This window comes from Barbus barbus (genome assembly GCF_936440315.1).
Source record: "Barbus barbus genome assembly, chromosome: 9".
In the NCBI taxonomy this organism is placed as follows: Eukaryota; Metazoa; Chordata; class Actinopteri; order Cypriniformes; family Cyprinidae; genus Barbus; species Barbus barbus.
The window spans coordinates 9939714-9959601 of record NC_136737.1 but is presented as its reverse complement, the minus strand read 5'-3'; the positions used below and the strand labels follow the sequence as shown (position 1 = coordinate 9959601).

Sequence of the window (19888 nt, the reverse complement as noted above, 5' to 3'; positions counted from 1 at the left end):
AAAAAATCACAATCGATACACAAATCGATTTATCGTGGCAGCCCTAGTTGTCCGTCTAAAAAAAAAAAATTAGCTGAATTTGCATTCTGTGTGAATAGCTTGGTTTCGGCTTTATCCTAATCAAGATCTTCTCTTCATTAAAGGTGGGGTATGTAATTTTTCAAAAAAGCTTTAGAAAACTGAGTCGCGGCCGAGTACCAAAACAAACTTGTAGCCAATCAGCACTAAGGGGCATGTCTACTCATGATATGGAGGAGAGCGCGTTCAGTGACCAGCAGAGCCAAGCGACAGAAAGATAGAGATGGCGGATAAAAAACAAGAGAGGAAAACAGCTAAAGTCTGCCTACACTGGACGCGATAAAGCGACCGTTGAAAATCATTTGAAATTTGTGTCAGCACGTCATAAATAGAAAGCGGCAGCAGTTTACTGTTGGGGATTTGTCAGGTCGAACCACACAGCATCCAGTGTAGACAGCATCACTGATTATAATGACTTCTATAGTATTTTTTCGCAACGCTCACGGTGTAACATTGATTTTGCTTTGTTTCACAGAACTAATCGTTGCCTGGGTTGCCTATGTATGCGTGGGGCAGGGCTATCAAAATAGGGGCAAGACCCTTTTGGGGTAGGGCGTGTTTGTTTTGGTGATTTCGTATATCAACATTAGCTTCCAGAAATCGCTTACCCCACCTTTAAGCTTCTATGTTTTTCTAATATTTTGAATGAATAACGCAGCAGCAGCAGCGTGTCTCGTAGGTTAGACTAACAAAACATTAAAATGCAACATCGACTTACATCATCACTAGGGGTGGGCGATATAGCCTCAAAATTATATCACGATATTTCAAGAATATTTGCGATAACGATATGTATGACGATATACAAAAAAATATGGAACAACGTTTTATTGATGATTGCAGCTGGTAGGCAGCAGCATTTATTAGTGCAAACACAATGAAGGGCATTTTCCATCCTTTTCCAATGAGCTACTGTCATTGATGACAGACTACCTAACTCAAAGTATAAATTTATTGTCATAAGGTGGCAGAAGCAGCATTATAGTACAAAAATAGTGACCAGTGTTGGGCAAGTTACTACAAAAAAAAAAGAAAAGAAAAAGTAATTAGTTATAGTTAGTTCTCACAAATAGTAACTGAGTTACATAATTATAAAAGTAACCAATTACCGTGGAAAGTAACTATTGCGTTACTTAAAAAAAAAAAAGTTCAAATATGTCTAAATAACTTGGATGCCTTCAATATTAAATGAATGAAATGGACACTACATGGAATACATTATTTGTAAACATTGTAAATTAATAAAAAACAAATTAAAAATACTTATTTAACACTTAATTTCTTTTTAACATTCTAGCAGAGATTATATCAACAAAGCACAATTTAAGATAGTAAAATAATATTTTGTGGCCATTTTTGAGACCCCCTTCATGCAAATAAATGCAGCATTTTGCTGAGCAGAAGGGAATTCTTTTAAAACATAAGAAAATATTACAGATCCCAATTTGAACGCTATGTGTATTGTCTTTTTAAATTTTATTTAACAGAACAACAATAAAATTACAATAACATTTATGAATGTTGATGGAGCTTTTATTTTGACGGAAACCCGCAGGAAGTCCTCAGTGCTTCTTTTTGTTGACAGCAGCAGATTTATAAATTACTCTCATTACTAATTTGGGAAGATGCACATATCACATTGTGACATGCCTTGTAAAAATTCATAAAAGTGTTACTGAGCAACTGACGAGGAACGCGGTTTCAGCGCACATTTCCCTTGCCATTTGGACTTTGAAACCTGGCTAACGAGACAACGCCGCGAGCTCCTGCAGTGCTGTTTGAATGCAATTCATGCATGTATTAGAAAACTGCAGTGAATTTAATTGTTTAAGGCCATTTCGCGATTTTAATCATCATACATTAACCAGCAACAACCACCCCTTCCTCTTCTCATCGGAGACATGAGGTGCAGTAGTAAACGGTTTCTCGTTGTCAGTGCTTGTAATGATTTTTGCGTCTTTCTAGGACAGTTTTACTGGACAGCATATTTGCTGCATTAGTGCACGCCTCTATTTGATCGCGTCACATCATTGTTCGGTACAATTTATTAGGGCTTTTTGTTTATTTTTGGCCGAATAATTTCAGATGCCAAACAATCGGTGGATCCCTAGTAGGCCTAAATACGTCATCGCGTCGCTATATCATATAGCATAGGCGATATGGCACTTTTTTATCATGTAAAAATTTATACCGGTATTATTGTGGATGATATGGCACACCCCTAATCATCACCTCATCTTGTGCACTACTGATAAGGTGCACTACCTCCCCGATGCACAATTACAACCCGAATTCCAGAAATGTTGGGAGGTTTTTTAAATTTAATAAAATGAAAACTAAAATAATTTCAAATCACATAAGCCAATATTTTTTTTTCACAATAGAACATAGATAACAAATGTTTAAATTGAAAAATTTTACAATTTTATGCACAGTGTAAAATTTTAACATTTGTTATTAAACATTTGTTATGTCCTTCTGTTATGTAGATCAGAATTCAGACAGCTCCAGCCGAAGCGCGAACACAGATTTGAATTTAGTAGCTGGTGATGTGCAGCACTGAACGTCCTAATCACACCAGTGGTGACCGTATCAAATAAAATATATATATATTAATATTGAAATCACGTCCCTGGTCGTCTCCAGATGGTTAAATAAATAAAATAATAATAATAATAATGTTGTTATTAAAAACAAACAATGGTTAATTTAACTCACCTGAGTTTCCTCAGTGTGCAGTTTGTATTTTCTAATCCGTTCTGGAGTTTCTTCACTCCTGAATCCTGCAGATTATTGTTGCTCATGTCAAGTTCTTTCAGACTGGAGTTTGATCTCAGGACTGTAGCGAGAGCTGAACAGCAATCCTCTGTTAGACCACACTTACACAGCCTAAAATGTTGAACAAGAGAGGGAGAATTTAAAAACACAAAGTACTTGATTTCATCAAGTGGTTACTTATAATTATTGTGTTTTGATCACCTGGGTTCTTTAACATACTTCAATTGTGGGTAACACTTTAGAATACTGATCCTTTGTTAATGAATAACTACACAGGAACAAATCACTAATGCACTATTAACATTGTAGTAACTACTATTATCTAACAAGAAACTATGATTATTGATTTAGTAAGTAATAGCACTCAGTTGAAACTGGTAGTTCACTATTAGCTAATCAATAACTACTATTTTTTATATATATCCTGGAGAACTACTAAGAACTACTGTATACAGGTTCATAATTAATGTGAATTATGCATAATGTATAATTAATTCTAAAATGAAGATCGTGGTAACCCACTAATAATGATTTAAGAATGATCAAATTCTTCTAAAATAACCACTAATTACTTGGATCAGTATTCTGAAGTGAAAAGCATCATAACTCCCTAATATTGACTGACATCATTTTAAGCTTTTGAGATATATGTAAGGTTTTGGATAGTAATGACTCAAGTGTTACTACATCCTTCTGAATAAACTACTAATTATTTGGATCAGTATTCTAAAGTGAAGATCACGGTAACCCACTAGTAATGATTTAAGTGTTAACAAAATGAATTACTAACCAAAATCTTACAAAAACCTCAAAAGTTTACAATAACGTCGGTAATTACTAGGGAGTTATCACGATCTTCACTTTAGAATACTGATCCAAATAATGAATAATTCCTTTAGAAGGATGTAGTACCACCTGAATAGTTACTATCCAATACTTTACAAAACTCTCAAAAGTTTACAGTGATTTCAGTCGTTACTAGGGAGTTATCATGATCTTCACTTTAGAATACTGATCCAAGTAATTAGTAATTCCTTCTGAAGAATTTGGTAATACTTCAGTTATTACTAGTGGGTTACCATGACCTTTACTTTATAATTAATTATTCATTATGTATTATTCATATTCATTATGAACCTGTATAAAGTAGTTCTTAGTAGTTCTTAGGGAAGTATGAAAAATTAATAGTTACTGATTAGCTAATAGTGAACTACTACATTCAACTAAGCACTATTACTTACTAATTCATTAATCAGAGTTTCTTGTTAGTTACTAGTAGTTACTACAATGTTAATTGTGCATTAGTGACTTATTCCTGTGTAGTTATTCATTAACAAAGGATCAGTATTCTAAAGTGTTACCCAATTGTGTAATGATAAATGAAAAGAACACTCACATCAGTGTGCTGAGTTTGCAGTGTTTATCCTGCAGTAGAGCAGTGATCTGATTCACTCGTGTGTCTCCTAGTTCATATACACTCAGATTCAGTTCACTCAGGAGTAATGCGTTTTTACCCACAATTCCCGTCACAAACTGACAGGCTTCATCTGCAGCAGGACTCAAAAACCTGGTGACAGAAAAAGTCAAGGGCATTTTAACAACAAATTTAGAGAGTGAACTTTATTATCAACAAACTATGCACATATGTGCTTAACATTTTTCTTACTCATGCTCATCCTTAAGAGCGCAATTTTTCTAGTGTATTTATTAACTTGTCAGGTAATGTCAGTGGTATAACCCAGTTCAGATGTGGCCAAATTTACAACAACAGTGCTTGCATATAAATATATTTTAACTATTTGATTAAATTTATTGCTAGGGACAATTCAGTAGTCACTAGATATTGTTATGGACATGTTCTTTAGCATTCAACTAAATCTATGCCCTTGGGAGAAGTAAACTGATTTTACCCTGCTATATAATGATTTATTTTCACAAGCTTGTGACAAGGCCATCAGTAATTTCAAAGCTTTCATGTTGTTGTTCTTTTTTTGGACTGTTTAACTCTCCTTTAACTAAAACGTTAACATTTTAACACTCACCTCAGTGTCTTCAGCTGACAGTTTGGATCCTGTAGTAAATCATCGAGCTGCTTCACTCCTGATTGTCCAGGATCATTTCCTGTAAGATCCAGCTCTATCAGGTGTGAAGGGTTTGATCTCAGAGCTGAAGCCAGAGCTTTATAACCTTCTTCAGTGATACTGCAGTCTGAAAGTCTGAAAATAAATACATGAATTAAAATTAACAGTGTCGTTCAAATTAATTACTACATGAATCACAAATATGACAATCACACTACAGCCAAATAAATGGTCAGATATGCAGATAAACAGATACCCTATTTGCAGGAACTCAACTTCTAGTTTTATCCTGGCATCAAATTGGAATAAATCAGAATGATTTGTACAGTTACAAATGTTTATCAAATAAAGCTGAATGCCAATTATCAGTATGTATCATCAGCTAAAAACAGCTCTGTAAAATGGTGTAAGTAATTATTCATTAGAATCATTGTTCTGACTTTAGCTTTTAGGGAATCACTCTTAAGATTCAATATTTATATGATTAATTGAGATTAATCAGAATGTCCAACTTGTCCAGCAAGCATTAAAATCAGCACGTTATCTTTTAACAATTGTGTTTATCTTCAACTTTTCTGCTTTCAGTTGAATTTCTTCGTTCCCGGCTCAGAAAAGATCGCGCGCTGAGGGCGCTTGGTAGGTTGCTGTCACGAGAATACTCTTCAGTGGTTGGTTGGCCTCATTCTGGCTTGATAACGCTCTCAACAAGTCGTTTCAGTTCTTTGGCTTCAGATGTTAGTTTCTCTCAAAGTTTAACTGAGTCTTGATCTCAGTTGCAATGCTCGACCGTGATGTTATTGGCAAGAAGCGCTTTGCAGCGCGTGAGCAAACGAGAGATGAGCGAGTTGAGCTTAAGCTTCTCTTTTCAGTTTCCAACAACAACCTTTTACAGTTGGGCATCTGTTTTAACGGGCCGATTTGGGATCTGCCCACGGGCGCCTGACCCAATCGGATTCTTCCTGTGGGGCGTTTGCTCCAATCGCAAGTGTTTCTGTAGGGCAGAGCTCCGCCCTGCACAGCCTTTTGTTTTTCTATGCATGCATTGTCCGTTCAGTTATTTTATCACATTAAGAACTTATCGACAGCAGATTTCTATTCATATTATGATCATACCTTGCAGAGAAAATATCATTTTCATTCACACCATATTATTACTCATGAAATCAGCTTTTATCTGAAACCAAACACCTACGTTTTTGATATGCACAAAAATACATATATCCTTTGTCTTCATTACGCGGTTAAAGCCATAGATGAAACAATCCTTAATTCTCAATAACCACATCAATCATATGAAAATGAACAACTAGTGATCAGGAATATTATGCCTCAAAAGATTACAACAATATCATAAGTTCAATAACACAGCAAGTCTTTTAAATGAATATTTTGTAGATATTGTCTGGAACATATTGCTTTAATAGCAGAAACAAGTATAATTTGTCCTTTTTTTAAAATACTTGAGCAAGGCGTTTTGCTCTGTGTCTGTTAGGGAGCAAAAACGGCGCAATCCTGGAATGTGCTGATAACGCAAGGTCACAATGTCAGTTCTTTTGTGGAGATCTTGGAATTGTCTTAGTCCTGAGTCGGCTGTGAAACCTTCTTCCAGATACTTTTCATGAATTACTGCAAACTTAATGGAGGGAGATTAGGGAGTATGTGGCGCCATTTTTTTTCCAGTCTTTGTCCTGTTCGACTTTATTTATGATAAAACCAGCCAAGCACTTAAAGTTGCTCTTCTCTTAAAAGCATCCAGATGTCTTTTCTCCAATACATCCTGGGTTTTATGGTCCCAGGAGAAAAGGGGGTTCGGAGCGAGCCGTGGGTTCTGGAATTCGAGCTTTGACCCTTGCTTCAGGAATGTGTTGAAATTAGGTGTTTTGTGGGTATCCTGGTTTCGACCAGGTCTTACAATGGCACACATTCATTCACATTGCATTGTATCTCAGACAGGTATAAAATTCTGTGCATTAAAGATCTACTGTCCCATGTTCTGTGTACATAATTAACAATATCACTGCAGTTTGCCAATTTATCAAGCTTATGTAAACTTCAATAAATTACAGTTCTTTGTCAAATTTTGTGTACAACTATAATTTTCATGACAATCGAAATTGACATTAATTAAATCCTTGTTATAATTCACAAACATTTTAACTTAAAACACTCCTGTCTAAAGTCACCGAAAATCAGTATTTTTGTTCATGTGTGTTTTGAGTTGGTTCTACACATTGCTCCAATTTTAAGAAAAAAAAGTTTTTTTTTTTTTTTACAAATTGGCTGTTATTTTACTTTTTGTGGGTTTTACAGTTTCAGTTTAGTTTCCAAGTCACCAAATGTTTCACTTTTAGTTTATGTTTGCATAGTTTAATTTAGTGTTGATTTTTATTATTACCAAACAAATCTTCACTTTGATTTTAAAGAAACCTTTTGTGAGAAAAAAAAAATGTTCTTACTTTTCTGAAGGTGAGCAGATGAAAAAATATTTTATTTTAAAAGTATTGTGAACTGAGAAATAAAATTCCCTTGATCTTTACTTGATCTGTACAATTAAAACATTGTATAAGTTCAGCACTTCAAGAGCTTGATTTAATAAACAGTATTTAATTATCACATGGAATGCTGTGGGACCAAGCCCATTTAGACTAAATCGTCAACATTTTCTGACTGAAACGATGCAGGCTTTTTTTTTTTTGGGGGGGGGGGGGGGGGGGGGGGGGGGTGGTAACGACACACACCAGGTACCAACATATATTCGTCTTTGGACCAGCTGCCTGACTGCCACCTCTGACACACAAAATTGACGAGATGACAGAAGCAGTATGCCTGGCCAAAATGATGGTGACAGTCATTCTTATGTAAACATACATATCCGACAACATGCAGATATTGTAATTACCAGTGTAGCTGATGGTGAAATGTACTCACTTGAGTATCTTCAGCTCACACACAGGATTCTTCAGTCCCTCACAGATCTCTTTGACTCCTGAGTCCAGCAGACGACTGTTGTTCAGGTTCATCTCTTTCAGGATGGTTTTAGAGGAGAGAACAGTAGCTAGAACTGAACTTTTCTCTGTCAGCTCACAATTATTCAGCCTGAACACACACACACACACAAAAACAGCATTATTTATTACACATCCGATCAGCAGGTCTTCATATCTACTCTACATGTAACTGGAAGTCCTTTATAATGAATAAAGAGATGTTATAATTTATAAATGTTCACTCACTTCGTTTTCTCCACTTTGCTATGAGAGTCCATCAAAAGAGCAGAGAGTTTCTCCCCATCCAGGTCTCCTAATTTATCTTCACTCAGATCCAGTTCTGTCAGTAATAATGGATTTGTACCCAGAACTTCAGTGAGATACTCACACGCTTCCTGTGCAGCAGGACTTTTCAAAAACCTAAAGTAGAAAAGCTTAGATTAGATCGTCCTGATATAATTTAACGTAATTTGCAGCTCTCATCCTCCTTATGGATCCAGAGTAGTATTAATGTCATAGTTATGATATCTGCCTCCAGTTCAACTGAGAAAATTTTATTACACAAAATAAAACTTGAGTTCCAGACTCATGAAATTCAGTCATTTATTGGTATTGAATTTACGTTCTACTTTGTGTCATTTTAATTCAAAATGTAATCATCCATTTGTCTCCTCTACATAGTTGCACAGCTGTGACTACATGTCTGTGGCTTCTTTGAAATATTTGAAGACAATTATCACCTGATGGTCTTTAATTTACAGCATCCACCCCGCTGTAAATCAATGAGCTGCTTCACTCCTGATTGTCCAGGATCATTTCCTGTGAGATCCAGCTCTATCAGGTGTGAGTTTGACTTCAGAGATGAAGTCAAAGTTTTATATCCTTCTTCAGTGATACTGCAGTCTGAAAGTCTATAGATAAAAAAAGATTCCTTTAATATCACCTGCTTCATTTAAATTTCTAAATATTTCATTTAAAATTTAATGTAAGTAGTCAAAGAAAATTTAAAACTGAAATTAAAATTATATTTTAGTCTCCATAGTAATCTAGATTTTTGTCATTTGATATACCAAAATGGACATTTTATAATGTATTCTGTATTTTTGTGATTTTGTGAACTTGGTAATTATCCTCTGTTCCTGTTTCCCTTCATTACTGCCTGATTGTTTTCACCCGTCTTGTTAGTCTAATTCCCCTGTGTATTTAAACCTTTCTGTTTTTTTGTGTTCGCTGTCTGATGCTGTCCATTGATAGATGTATCATTTTATATATTACATTTTAGTGAATCAAACAAAACCACAAATATACAGAAAACTTTTCACATTAATAAGACATCAATAAGACACACAGACATGTACATAAATGAAAATACAAACTTCAGTTTCTCTAAACTGCATTGAGCATTTTCCAACAGATGACAGATCTTTTTAATTCCTGAGTTTTGTAGTTTATTTTCCACTCAGATCCAGCTCTATCAGGTTTGAAGGATTTGAATTAAATGCTGAAGTCAGAGCAGCACAAGCTTCAGCTGTAATACTGTTATTATTCAGTCTGCAGAGAAAGAAAACAAAGACAGGAAACATTACTCGGTTTATCTTAAAACCTTTAATAAACAACAATGACAGTTTCAATACAAAACAAGTGAAAATATGACATCAAAATAATGTTGTATTTGAAAGGTATTTTACATTCAGAAATACTGTATTAAACCATGTACAATACTCACCTCAGAGTGTTGAGTTTACAGTGTTTATCCTGCAATAGAGCGGCGATCTGTTTCACTCGTGTGTCTCCTAGTTCATGTTCACTCAGATTCAGTTCTCTCAGCAGTAATGGGTTTTTACCCACGATTCCAGCCACATACTGACATGTTTTATCTGCAGCAGCACTCAAAAACCTGCAGAAGGGAAAATTAAGCAGGATTCAATTCAGTTCTCTACTAGTGGTTGAACGGATCGTAATTTGTTTTGTTTGATTCGGACCAAGCCCCACGGTTCGGCATGCATGTGATCCACAGATTAACTGCAAAATTTAACCATAATAGAGTAAAAGTTTATCATTTGTTTGTGTTTACACAAGCAAGTGAATTTTAAACAATTCCAGTGAGAAAAAAAAAGGCGAAAGGGAACTCGATTCGTTACTCGCACTCTGTTCTCTACGCGCACAGCCGTACACACATGAAGCGTGCACACACACCAAACTGAATCCTCTTCTGAATCCTCTGAACAGACACATATACATGGAATTGACAAAATACCGATCTCTACAATCAAACTGTAAACACATTCAGTTATGTTTCAAGTGAATAAAAACAGCTGAGAAAGAAATCAGATGTGTATCATTATATTGGATCCGTGCATCAGGTCTTAAAGGGACCTGCTGCTGTCATTAATGATAATCAAACAACAAAACAGCTTTGACAGATATACATTTAATTTTTACAGTGAACACTATGCAGTGTTATTTTTCGCGAATTATTAGATTTCTGTATTTGAATACTACCGACTTTTACTGGCTGTTCACTTGTCTCTTTAATCATGTTTAAACTTTCTTAGTTAATCTAGTATAGTTGATACAATGTAAAAACTGTAACTTGAATGCAATGTAAGTCGCTTTGGATAAAAGTGTCTGCTAAATGCATAAATGTAAATGTAGAAGTATTTGTTGTAGTATCGAAGAAGTACTTTGCTTTAAGTAGTAAATGGAAAGCAAGATAAATTGAATTTTGTTTTCTTGCTGATCTGAAAAACGATCCAATCTGTGGGTCAAAAACTGTAATGTGATCCGAACCGTGAGATTTGTGATCCGTTGAACCACTATTCTCTAGTAAACTTATAATGAAAAAAAATCTAGAAATTACTGTTTAAAACCTGTATTAAAACTTTTAATACAATAACAACAGATTTTATTGGTGAAATATTTTTTTCTATAAAATTCTGCATGTCATATTTTTTGTATTATTTCATCACATCTCACCTCAGTGTCTTCAGTTGACAGTTTGGATCCTGTAGTAAATCATCGAGCGCCTTCACTCCTGATTGTCCAGGATCATTTCCTGTGAGATCCAGCTCTATCAGGTGTGAAGGGTTTGATCTCAGAGCTGAAGCCAGAGCTTTATAACCTTCTTCAGTTATACTGCAGTTTGAAAGTCTAGAACAGGAATGAAAATGTAATATTTAGATTAATCAATTATTATAGAAATGTCCTGAACAATATAAATCCATTAGAGAAAACATTTTGTGAGGAAGCAAAAAAAAAATGCCTGTAGTATGTCAGATATCAACTCACCTGAGTTTCTCTAGTTTATATTTTTCTTTCATTCCATCAGAAAGCAGCTTCACTCCAGAATCCTGTAGATTATTGTTGCTCAGATCAAGATTCTTCAGACTGCTGGAGTCTGAACTGAGAACTGAATTGAGAGCTGAACAGCTTTCTTCAGTTAGATCACAGTTACTGAGCCTGAAAGTAATAATAATAATAAAAATCAATATTATGGATACATAACTGTACCATTATTGTAGCAAGCAGATGTGTTGAGAGTGAAGCAATTATTTCATTAATGTATCCTTTAACAAACATGTTGGATGGGTTGGGGATCTCCAACAAGAGAAATGCTTAATATGTTAAATTGTCAGTACTGATCAGTATAGGTAATTTTATATTTTGTCCACTCCTGGAGGTTTAACACCAGAGGTCGATGTAAACCTAAATGCGCCAGCGGGTAAATTTTACCCACACACATAGCAACTGTTTTTATATGGCTAAAGAACATATTTCACTGTATTATGCCACTGTCTTCATAAAGAATTGTCTAGAGTCATGAAATAATTATGTCTAGTCATCAACTATATTTTTAATTCGTCAACTGTTGTTTTATGTTCAAGATTTTTTTAATGCAGCCTACACATCCATTATGGTCAGTAAGCTAAAAAAAGCCTGCAATGACAACGGAAATCAGAAGGTAGTAAATATTTGGGTGGTGTAATATAATACAATGTCATTAATCAATATTAGGATAACCCATGTTATTTAAATGACTAAAATAGCCAATAGACAATGAGCAATAATAATTCACCACACTGTATAGGATGATGCTATGACAAATTCAAGCGCACAGCTTCACCTAGGCCCAATTATTAATTTGTTTAGTTATATCATTTATAATTTGAATAAGAGAACACCACCAATAAACTTTGGCTAATCAAAAAAACAAAAAAAAGTTTTATTCATTACATCATAGATCAGATTTATTTATTTTTTTCTTCAGGAAACGGCCAGACTAGATTAAATAGCAACACAGTAGTGAACAATAAACTATATGGCAAGACAAAACTTAAATAATAAAATCAAAGTTTGACCAATTATGAGCAACGTTAGGCTAAAACATCTAAATATGATTACCCTAGGGTTTAGCCGACTCAGGACGCATAACTTAACCATCAGACTCTCCATCACTCATGGCATTTAGTGTTTCTAATACCTAACTTCCATAAATCGCCTTCTTTTAGTCATTTTGACTTTATTTATGAAACTGATAACCGCTAAATCAGTGAGTGAAAGGCGTTGCCTAGTAATGCTATGTTAAAGCATAAGCGGCAAGAATATGACAACGCGAAAATACAGGCATTATATAGTGGGTAAATATGACCCGCGCAGCGCTTATAGGTATAAATGCTCCGTTTTTTAAATCTGGTTTTATCTAAATAATTTTTAACAACATTGTATTGTAAATTACATAATTTTAGTAAAAGTCAATGACTTGGAGACTTGAATGGTTTGTTGAAAATCTGTTATGTACATTTGAAACACAGCCACGGGTAAAATCTACCCTGTGGCGGTTCTAGTGTTAATATAAATATTCAATAAATATAATATATTTTGTGAGTGCTGCTGTGTTGAGTGTTGCTGCTGGTGTAATGTACTCACTTGAGTATCTTCAGCTCACACACAGGATTCTTCAGTCCCTCACAGATCTCTTTGACTCCTGAGTCCAGCAGACGGCTGTTGTTCAGGTTCATCTCTTTCAGGATGGTTTTGGAGGAGAGAACAGTAGCTAGAACTGAACAGCTTTTCTCTGTCAGCTCACAATTATTCAGCCTGAACACAAAAAACAGCATTCTTTTCTTTAACTTACTGTACTTCAGCACATACAATATTTAACACACATCAGATCAACAGGTCTTTATATGTGCACCCACACATGACTGATAGTCTTTATAATGAATAAAGATATTGTATAATGTATTATATTATACAATAAGTGATTTATAAAAAGGTTCAGGTCATACTTAGAAGAGAAAAGTTACTTTGTGAACAACACTGCTGACCAATGCTTGATTCTTGCACTGTTCCTGTTTAACTTGTATATGGTTTCACTAGGCCAAATAATAAAAAAAGAACCAAACTGCTCGTCACAGCTATGCAGAAGACAACCCATATCTACCTAACTCTATTCACCCTCTCTATCACTACAGTCCCACTGACTCCCTGTGCCAGTGTATTGATGAAAGTAACAGATGGATGCACCAATTCTTCATTTAAATAAAGAAAAACAGAGGTTATTGTATTTGGGAATAAGGATTAAATTCTAAAGTTAACCCAAAACTTCAGTAAACACAGAATTTTAGTGATCACAAAACAAAACATCAAGTCAGGAATATTGGTGTGATTTTGGAATTCAGTGGCCTGTAGCACAAAGCGAGATGAACAAACTCAGAGTTGCAGAGTAATTTTGAGTTGACAAAACCCGATAAAGCCAACCTGTTTTAGGTCAGGATCAGCGGGCTCACAAAACTCAAAATAAATGTTCTCTGACAACTCAAGAGTTTGAACCAGAATCTGTGATTAACTGTAGTGCGTGACACGTGCAGCAAACAGCCAATTGCACAGTATATGGAGAGCAACAGCAAAGCGTCAGTTTGATTCACTTCTTGCGAGAGTCAGCAATTCCCTTTTCTGCTAAAGATTAAGAGATGTTGTTATTAAAAATATAATAAATTTAAATGAATTTACAAGGCAGGAATAAACACTCAAAGAAAATATGACTACGCAAAGGAATCAAATTAAATTAAATATATATATTAGGGGTGACCCTGAATAGTCGACGGTTCGATGCTTCGATTGGAGGAGGCTGATTCGACTCCCAATCTCACAGTCGAATATTCACGGGGTGTTATGATCATGCCATTTTGGCTATATGGAGGTGCTCAAATGTCTGCTTTCACACAGACCTACTGGTTTTCTCCCAATAAGTTAATATACAGCCTATTAAGATGTAGCCTATAAGTTCAATGTAGTACATCTCGTCAGCGCACACCGCAAGCAGAACAAACAACAATGCAGAATATTAATAAGTATGACTGGGATTGTCATATACATAACATTATAATGAGACACTATTATAATAAAAAAAAAAAAAACGCTGTGAATTTTTAGAGTTTAGTTGCTGTGTTTTTGCACGTTGTTGCGTGAAGAACGCATCCACAACAAGAGGTCATTCAGAGCCACACAGACGCATTCATGCAGATAGGAATTTTGTGCAGATAGCCTATAAGTCGTAATATTAACGTTATGTTGTATAAATAACGAAACGTATTCTATATGAGATAAATTATAAGTTAAATCCCATTGATTAAAAACCTGCTATCAAATGCTGCCATTCTACTGGTCATATCATATTTATCATGTGAATTCTTAGGGTTTCGCTAATGTTTAATGTTAACTATCTTTTAATCAAAATATAAAACATTATTTTTGTATCTGTGAGGCATCCATTACACATTTTCCCTGTGTGTTAACATCAGTAATTATGACTTTATGACAAGTGTCTGACTTGACTCTTGGTAATGCATTTTGCCCCCCCGTCCCAAACATATGATTCAACTATCAGTCGACTATCGGCAAGAATCGAAAATTCCGATTCGACTGTGAAAATCCTTAGTTGGGGACATACATACACACACACACTTATATATATATATATATATAAGTGTGTGTGTGTATGTATGTCCCCAACTAAGGATTTGTGTGTGTGTGTGTATATATATACAGGGTGTGATTTGTGAAAAAAATAGAGGGGGGGATGCTTTTGAAAATGTTTATGTTTTTAATACGACAAATTGAATTTAACGTGATCGCAGTTCAATAAAAACATTGTAGCCATACGTTAGGCCTATTAATTGTAATGATTTAATTTCCACAGTTATTCAAACAACGAATAAATTATGTAGAGAAAGCGAGCAAAGAACACAACGGAGCTTTTTGAAACTCCGAATGAGTTAAACGATTGCGTCGCAAAATGATTCACTGTTTCGAAGCGATCCAATCAGATCGCGTATTGCGAATCATTTGATTCAGATTGGGACTTCAGAGCAGCTTCGCGGGATGTTTTTATCCCCTCCGGGGATAAAAGTAATTCAGCAGAGGCAGGAATGCACAATACATATACAGTATATACATATACATATACATATATACACATATACATATACAGGTCCTTTTCAAAAAATTAGCATATTGTGATAAAGTTCATTATTTTCTGTAATGTACTGATAAACATTAGACTTTCATATATTTTAGATTCATTACAACACAACTGAAGTAGTTCAAGCCTTTTATTGTTTTAATATTGATGATTTTGGCATACAGCTCATGAAAACCCAAAATTCATATCTCAAAAAATTAGCATATTTCATCCGACCAATAAAAGAAAAGTGTTTTTAATACAAAAAAAGTCAACCTTCAAATTATTATGTTCAGTTATGCACTCAATACTTGGTCGGGAATCCTTTTGCAGAAATGACTGCTTCAGTGCGGCGTGGCATGGAGGCAATCAGCCTGTGGCACTGCTGAGGTGTTATGGAGGCCCAGGATGCTTCGATAGCGGCCTTAAGCTCATCCAGAGTGTTGGGTCTTGCGTCTCTCAACTTTCTCTTCACAATATCCCACAGATTCTCTATGGGGTTCAGGTCAGGAGAGTTGGCAGGCCAGTTGAGCACAGTAATACCATGGTCAGTAAACCATTTACCAGTGGTTTTGGCACTGTGAGCAGGTGCCAGGTCGTGCTGAAAAATGAAATCATCTCCATAAAGCTTTTCAGCAGATGGAAGCATGAAGTGCTCCAAAATCTCCTGATAGCTAGCTGCATTGACCCTGCCCTTGATAAAACACAGTGGACCAACACCAGCATCACTGACTGTGGGTACTTGACACTGGACTTCAGGCATTTTGGCATTTCCCTCTCCCCAGTCTTCCTCCAGACTCTGGCACCTTGATTTCCGAATGACATGCAAAATTTGCTTTCATCCGAAAAAAGTACTTTGGACCACTGAGCAACAGTCCAGTGCTGCTTCTCTGTAGCCCAGGTCAGGCGCTTCTGCCGCTGTTTCTGGTTCAAAAGTGGCTTGACCTGGGGAATGCGGCACCTGTAGCCCATTTCCTGCACACGCCTGTACACGGTGGCTCTGGATGTTTCTACTCCAGACTCAGTCCACTGCTTCCGCAGGTCCCCCAAGGTCTGGAATCGGTCCTTCTCCACAATCTTCCTCGGGGTCCGGTCACCTCTTCTCGTTGTGCTGCGTTTTCTGCCACACTTTTTCCTTCCCACAGACTTCCCACTGAGGTGCCTTGATACAGCACTCTGGGAACAGCCTATTCGTTCAGACATTTCTTTCTGTGTCTTACCCTCTTGCTTGAGGGTGTCAATGATGGCCTTCTGGACAGCAGTCAGGTCGGCAGTCTTACCCATGATTGCGGTTTTGAGTAATGAACCAGGCTGGGAGTTTTTAAAAGCCTCAGGAATCTTTTGCAGGTGTTTAGAGTTAATTAGTTGATTCAGATGATTAGGTTAATAGCTCGTTTAGAGAACCTTTTCATGATATGCTAATTTTTTGAGATAGGAATTTTGGGTTTTCATGAGCTGTATGCCAAAATCATCAATATTAAAACAATAAAAGGCTTGAACTACTTCAGTTGTGTTGTAATGAATCTAAAATATATGAAAGTCTAATGTTTATCAGTACATTACAGAAAATAATGAACTTTATCACAATATGCTAATTTTTTGAAAAGGACCTGTACAGTATATATATATATATACACATATACACACACACACATATACATATATGTGTGTGTATGTTTGTATGTATACGTATATATATATATATATATATATATATATATATATATATATATATATATATATATATATATATATATATATATATATATATATATATATATATATATATATATATATATATATATATACACACATATACATACACACGTGAACTTACCTGGGTAAAAACCCAAATCGGCTTCGTGCTACAGGCCACTGTAGTCACGTCAAGTAATAACTAAATCAGCAAACTATCATCTCAAAAATATAGCAAGAAACATATTTTTATATCCCACTACAACTTGATAAAGCTGTTATGTTTTCATCACTAGTAAAATGGACTATAATCACCTAATCACTAGCAAAATAGACTGCAATCAACTCCCTTAGCTACAATGAAGATAAGGGTTGTTCAACAACACATGGAAATCACCTTCCAGAAAAGGTCAGTAGGCACATTAAAATGCAAACATTGTTTTTACTGAGCACTGTGCTGCATATACTGATTGCAGTATATTATTTGATTTCTGTATTTTTCTCTTATTTTGTTTCAATTATATTTTTCATTTCTTATACACCTTTTATAAAAATTGTTAACCACATTTTTGCTTATTAAGTTTATTATCTTGCTTATTAAATCATGTTGACTCACTTAATTTTCTCCTGTTTGCTATGAGTGTCCATCAGAAGAGCAGAGAGTTTCTCCCAATCCAGATCTCCTAATTTATCTTCACTCAGATCCAGTTCTGTCAGTAATAATGGACTTTTACCCAGAACTTCAGTGAGATACTCACATGCTTCCTGGGCAGCAGGACTTTTCAAAAACCTATAGAAAGTAGAAGACAACTTTAGATTACATAATTTCATTGGGCAATTCTATACATTTTGCTGTTCTCATCCTGCTTATGGGTAGATTTCAGCAAACATAGATCATTTCCACTAATATGTTTCCACAGTCAGTGTATTAGTGGGAGGATCCATTTTACTTTTTAGTTGTTCCAAGCTCAATTTAAATGTTTCTCAGGTTTTAAACATCAGTTAATTAAAGCTGCAGTCCGTAACTTTTGGTGCTCTAGCGGTTATTAAACAGAACTGCGTGCGTGTTTCAGAAGAACATAGCCAGAGCAAACTTCTCTCTGTTTATGTCTATGACGAATCATGCAGGTATCCAGAACCAGCCTTGCAGTCCGATAGCCGTCCTCCAGCCAAGCCCACCGCCGTCCATGGCGCAGTCAAGCCCGCCATTCGCGGGGATATTAAGGCCGCCATCTCCTGCCCCAGCGCTCATGGATATGGCGCTACCCCTGGAGTTCTCTGTGCCTATCCTAACCCCAGAGTCTCCTAAGCCCCCGCTGGTTTCATCCAAGCTTTCTTCGTCTCCTGATCCGCCATGGCTCCCCGAACTCCCTTGGCTCAGTGATCCGCCCTGGAGTCTCTCCTCGTCTCCTCCCTGTTCCTGTCCTGCACCAGCCTCCAGGGTTGCCGCCCCCCCCCTCCCCGATGGTACTGTTATGGCGCAAGACGCGCCTTCCGGGAGGGGGGTGATATCTGTTACGTGTTGGTTTCTGTTTAGCTCCTGTCTGGCCTTATTTGGTATGTCCTGTTCTCATTTTGTTAATCAGCGCTCATTTATAATCACCTGTTTTGTATGAATCATCTCGTTTGCTCCTTTGTTTCCCAGTCTTTATACGCTTTCAGTTTCTTTCTCTTCTTCGTCCTGGATTAATGTGTTCTAATGAAAATGTGTGTTGATGCTTATTAAATAATTATTTCATCTACTCTTTCGTCTTTGTGTGTATCTACAACCACGTACTGTTGCAATGGTGTTCTCGCTACATTTTATTATTTTTTTAAGGGGGGGGTGGGGGGGGGGGGGGGGGGGGGGGTTGGGGGTCACTTCAGTTTTATTCAGAGGCCCAAACTAAGAAAATATAAAATTGTAGATACAGTTACTAATATTTAGGCCAAAAAGTAAGAAGAAATTTTGAAATCTTGTAATGTATTGTCAGTCATATCTTTATGACAGTATAGCAGACTACTTGCATAAAACAAATTTAAGTATCAATTGTCATCCTATATGTCCAAATAATGTGTCTTAGTGAAATGTTTTTTTTTTTTTTTTTTTAATCAAATGGGTCAAAACATATAATGCAATACAATGCATTGATGATTGAGAGATTAACAAATAAACGTTCCTCAAAAGCCTGAAGTATCATATTTGATGCATTTTAACATGATTTAAAAAAAGATGTGTAGATAATCAAGCAAACCTAAGTTTGCTTTAAGCCTGCTTTGCCCTCACTGATTGGAGTGTTTTTGAGGCTGCAGCTACTGATCTGGATGAGCTCATTGACATCCTACATCAGTTTCTGTGAGGACATGCGTGTTCCCACCAGGACTTATTAAACATTTAACAACAACAAACCTTGGTTCAGTGCAAAACTCAAACACCTTCGCCAGGCCAAAGAGGATGCCTACAGGAGTGGGGACAAGGACTTGTGCAAACAGGCCAAATACACACTAAATAGGGAGATAAGAGTGGTAAAGACTACATCAGTGTGGAATGACCTGAACGCCATCAACAGATACAACCCCATCCCCCAGCACTGAGGCCATTCAACAACTGGCTGAAGACCAGCAAAAGCCTGTCTGACACCCCACACCCACTCTGACCGTCTCACAACACAGCCATTAACACCCTCGCCCTCCCCTACTGTCTCAGCCTGCACTTAAGATCGGTGAAGATTATGAAAGTGAAAGTGAAAGTGACGTGACATTTGGCCAAGTATGGTTGCCCATACTCAGAATTTTTAATCTATTAACCCAACCAAAGTGCACACACA

General features: G+C 36.2%; 1 protein-coding gene across 1 annotated transcript in view; it reads right to left on the bottom strand.

The window, feature by feature from the left end:
* The window catches only part of LOC306874612 (NACHT, LRR and PYD domains-containing protein 3-like), a gene marked incomplete at its 3' end in the record, with an annotated part of 89305 nt that overhangs the window by 9192 nt on the left and 60225 nt on the right, over positions 1-19888 (bottom strand). Inside the window, exons 16-17 of the mRNA XM_079424760.1 lie at positions 4253-4423; positions 2797-2967 (exon numbers count right to left, since the gene is read on the bottom strand). Coding sequence (XP_079280886.1) covers positions 2797-2967; positions 4253-4423 — 342 coding nt within the window. The remainder of the gene's footprint in view (positions 1-2796; positions 2968-4252; positions 4424-19888) is intronic.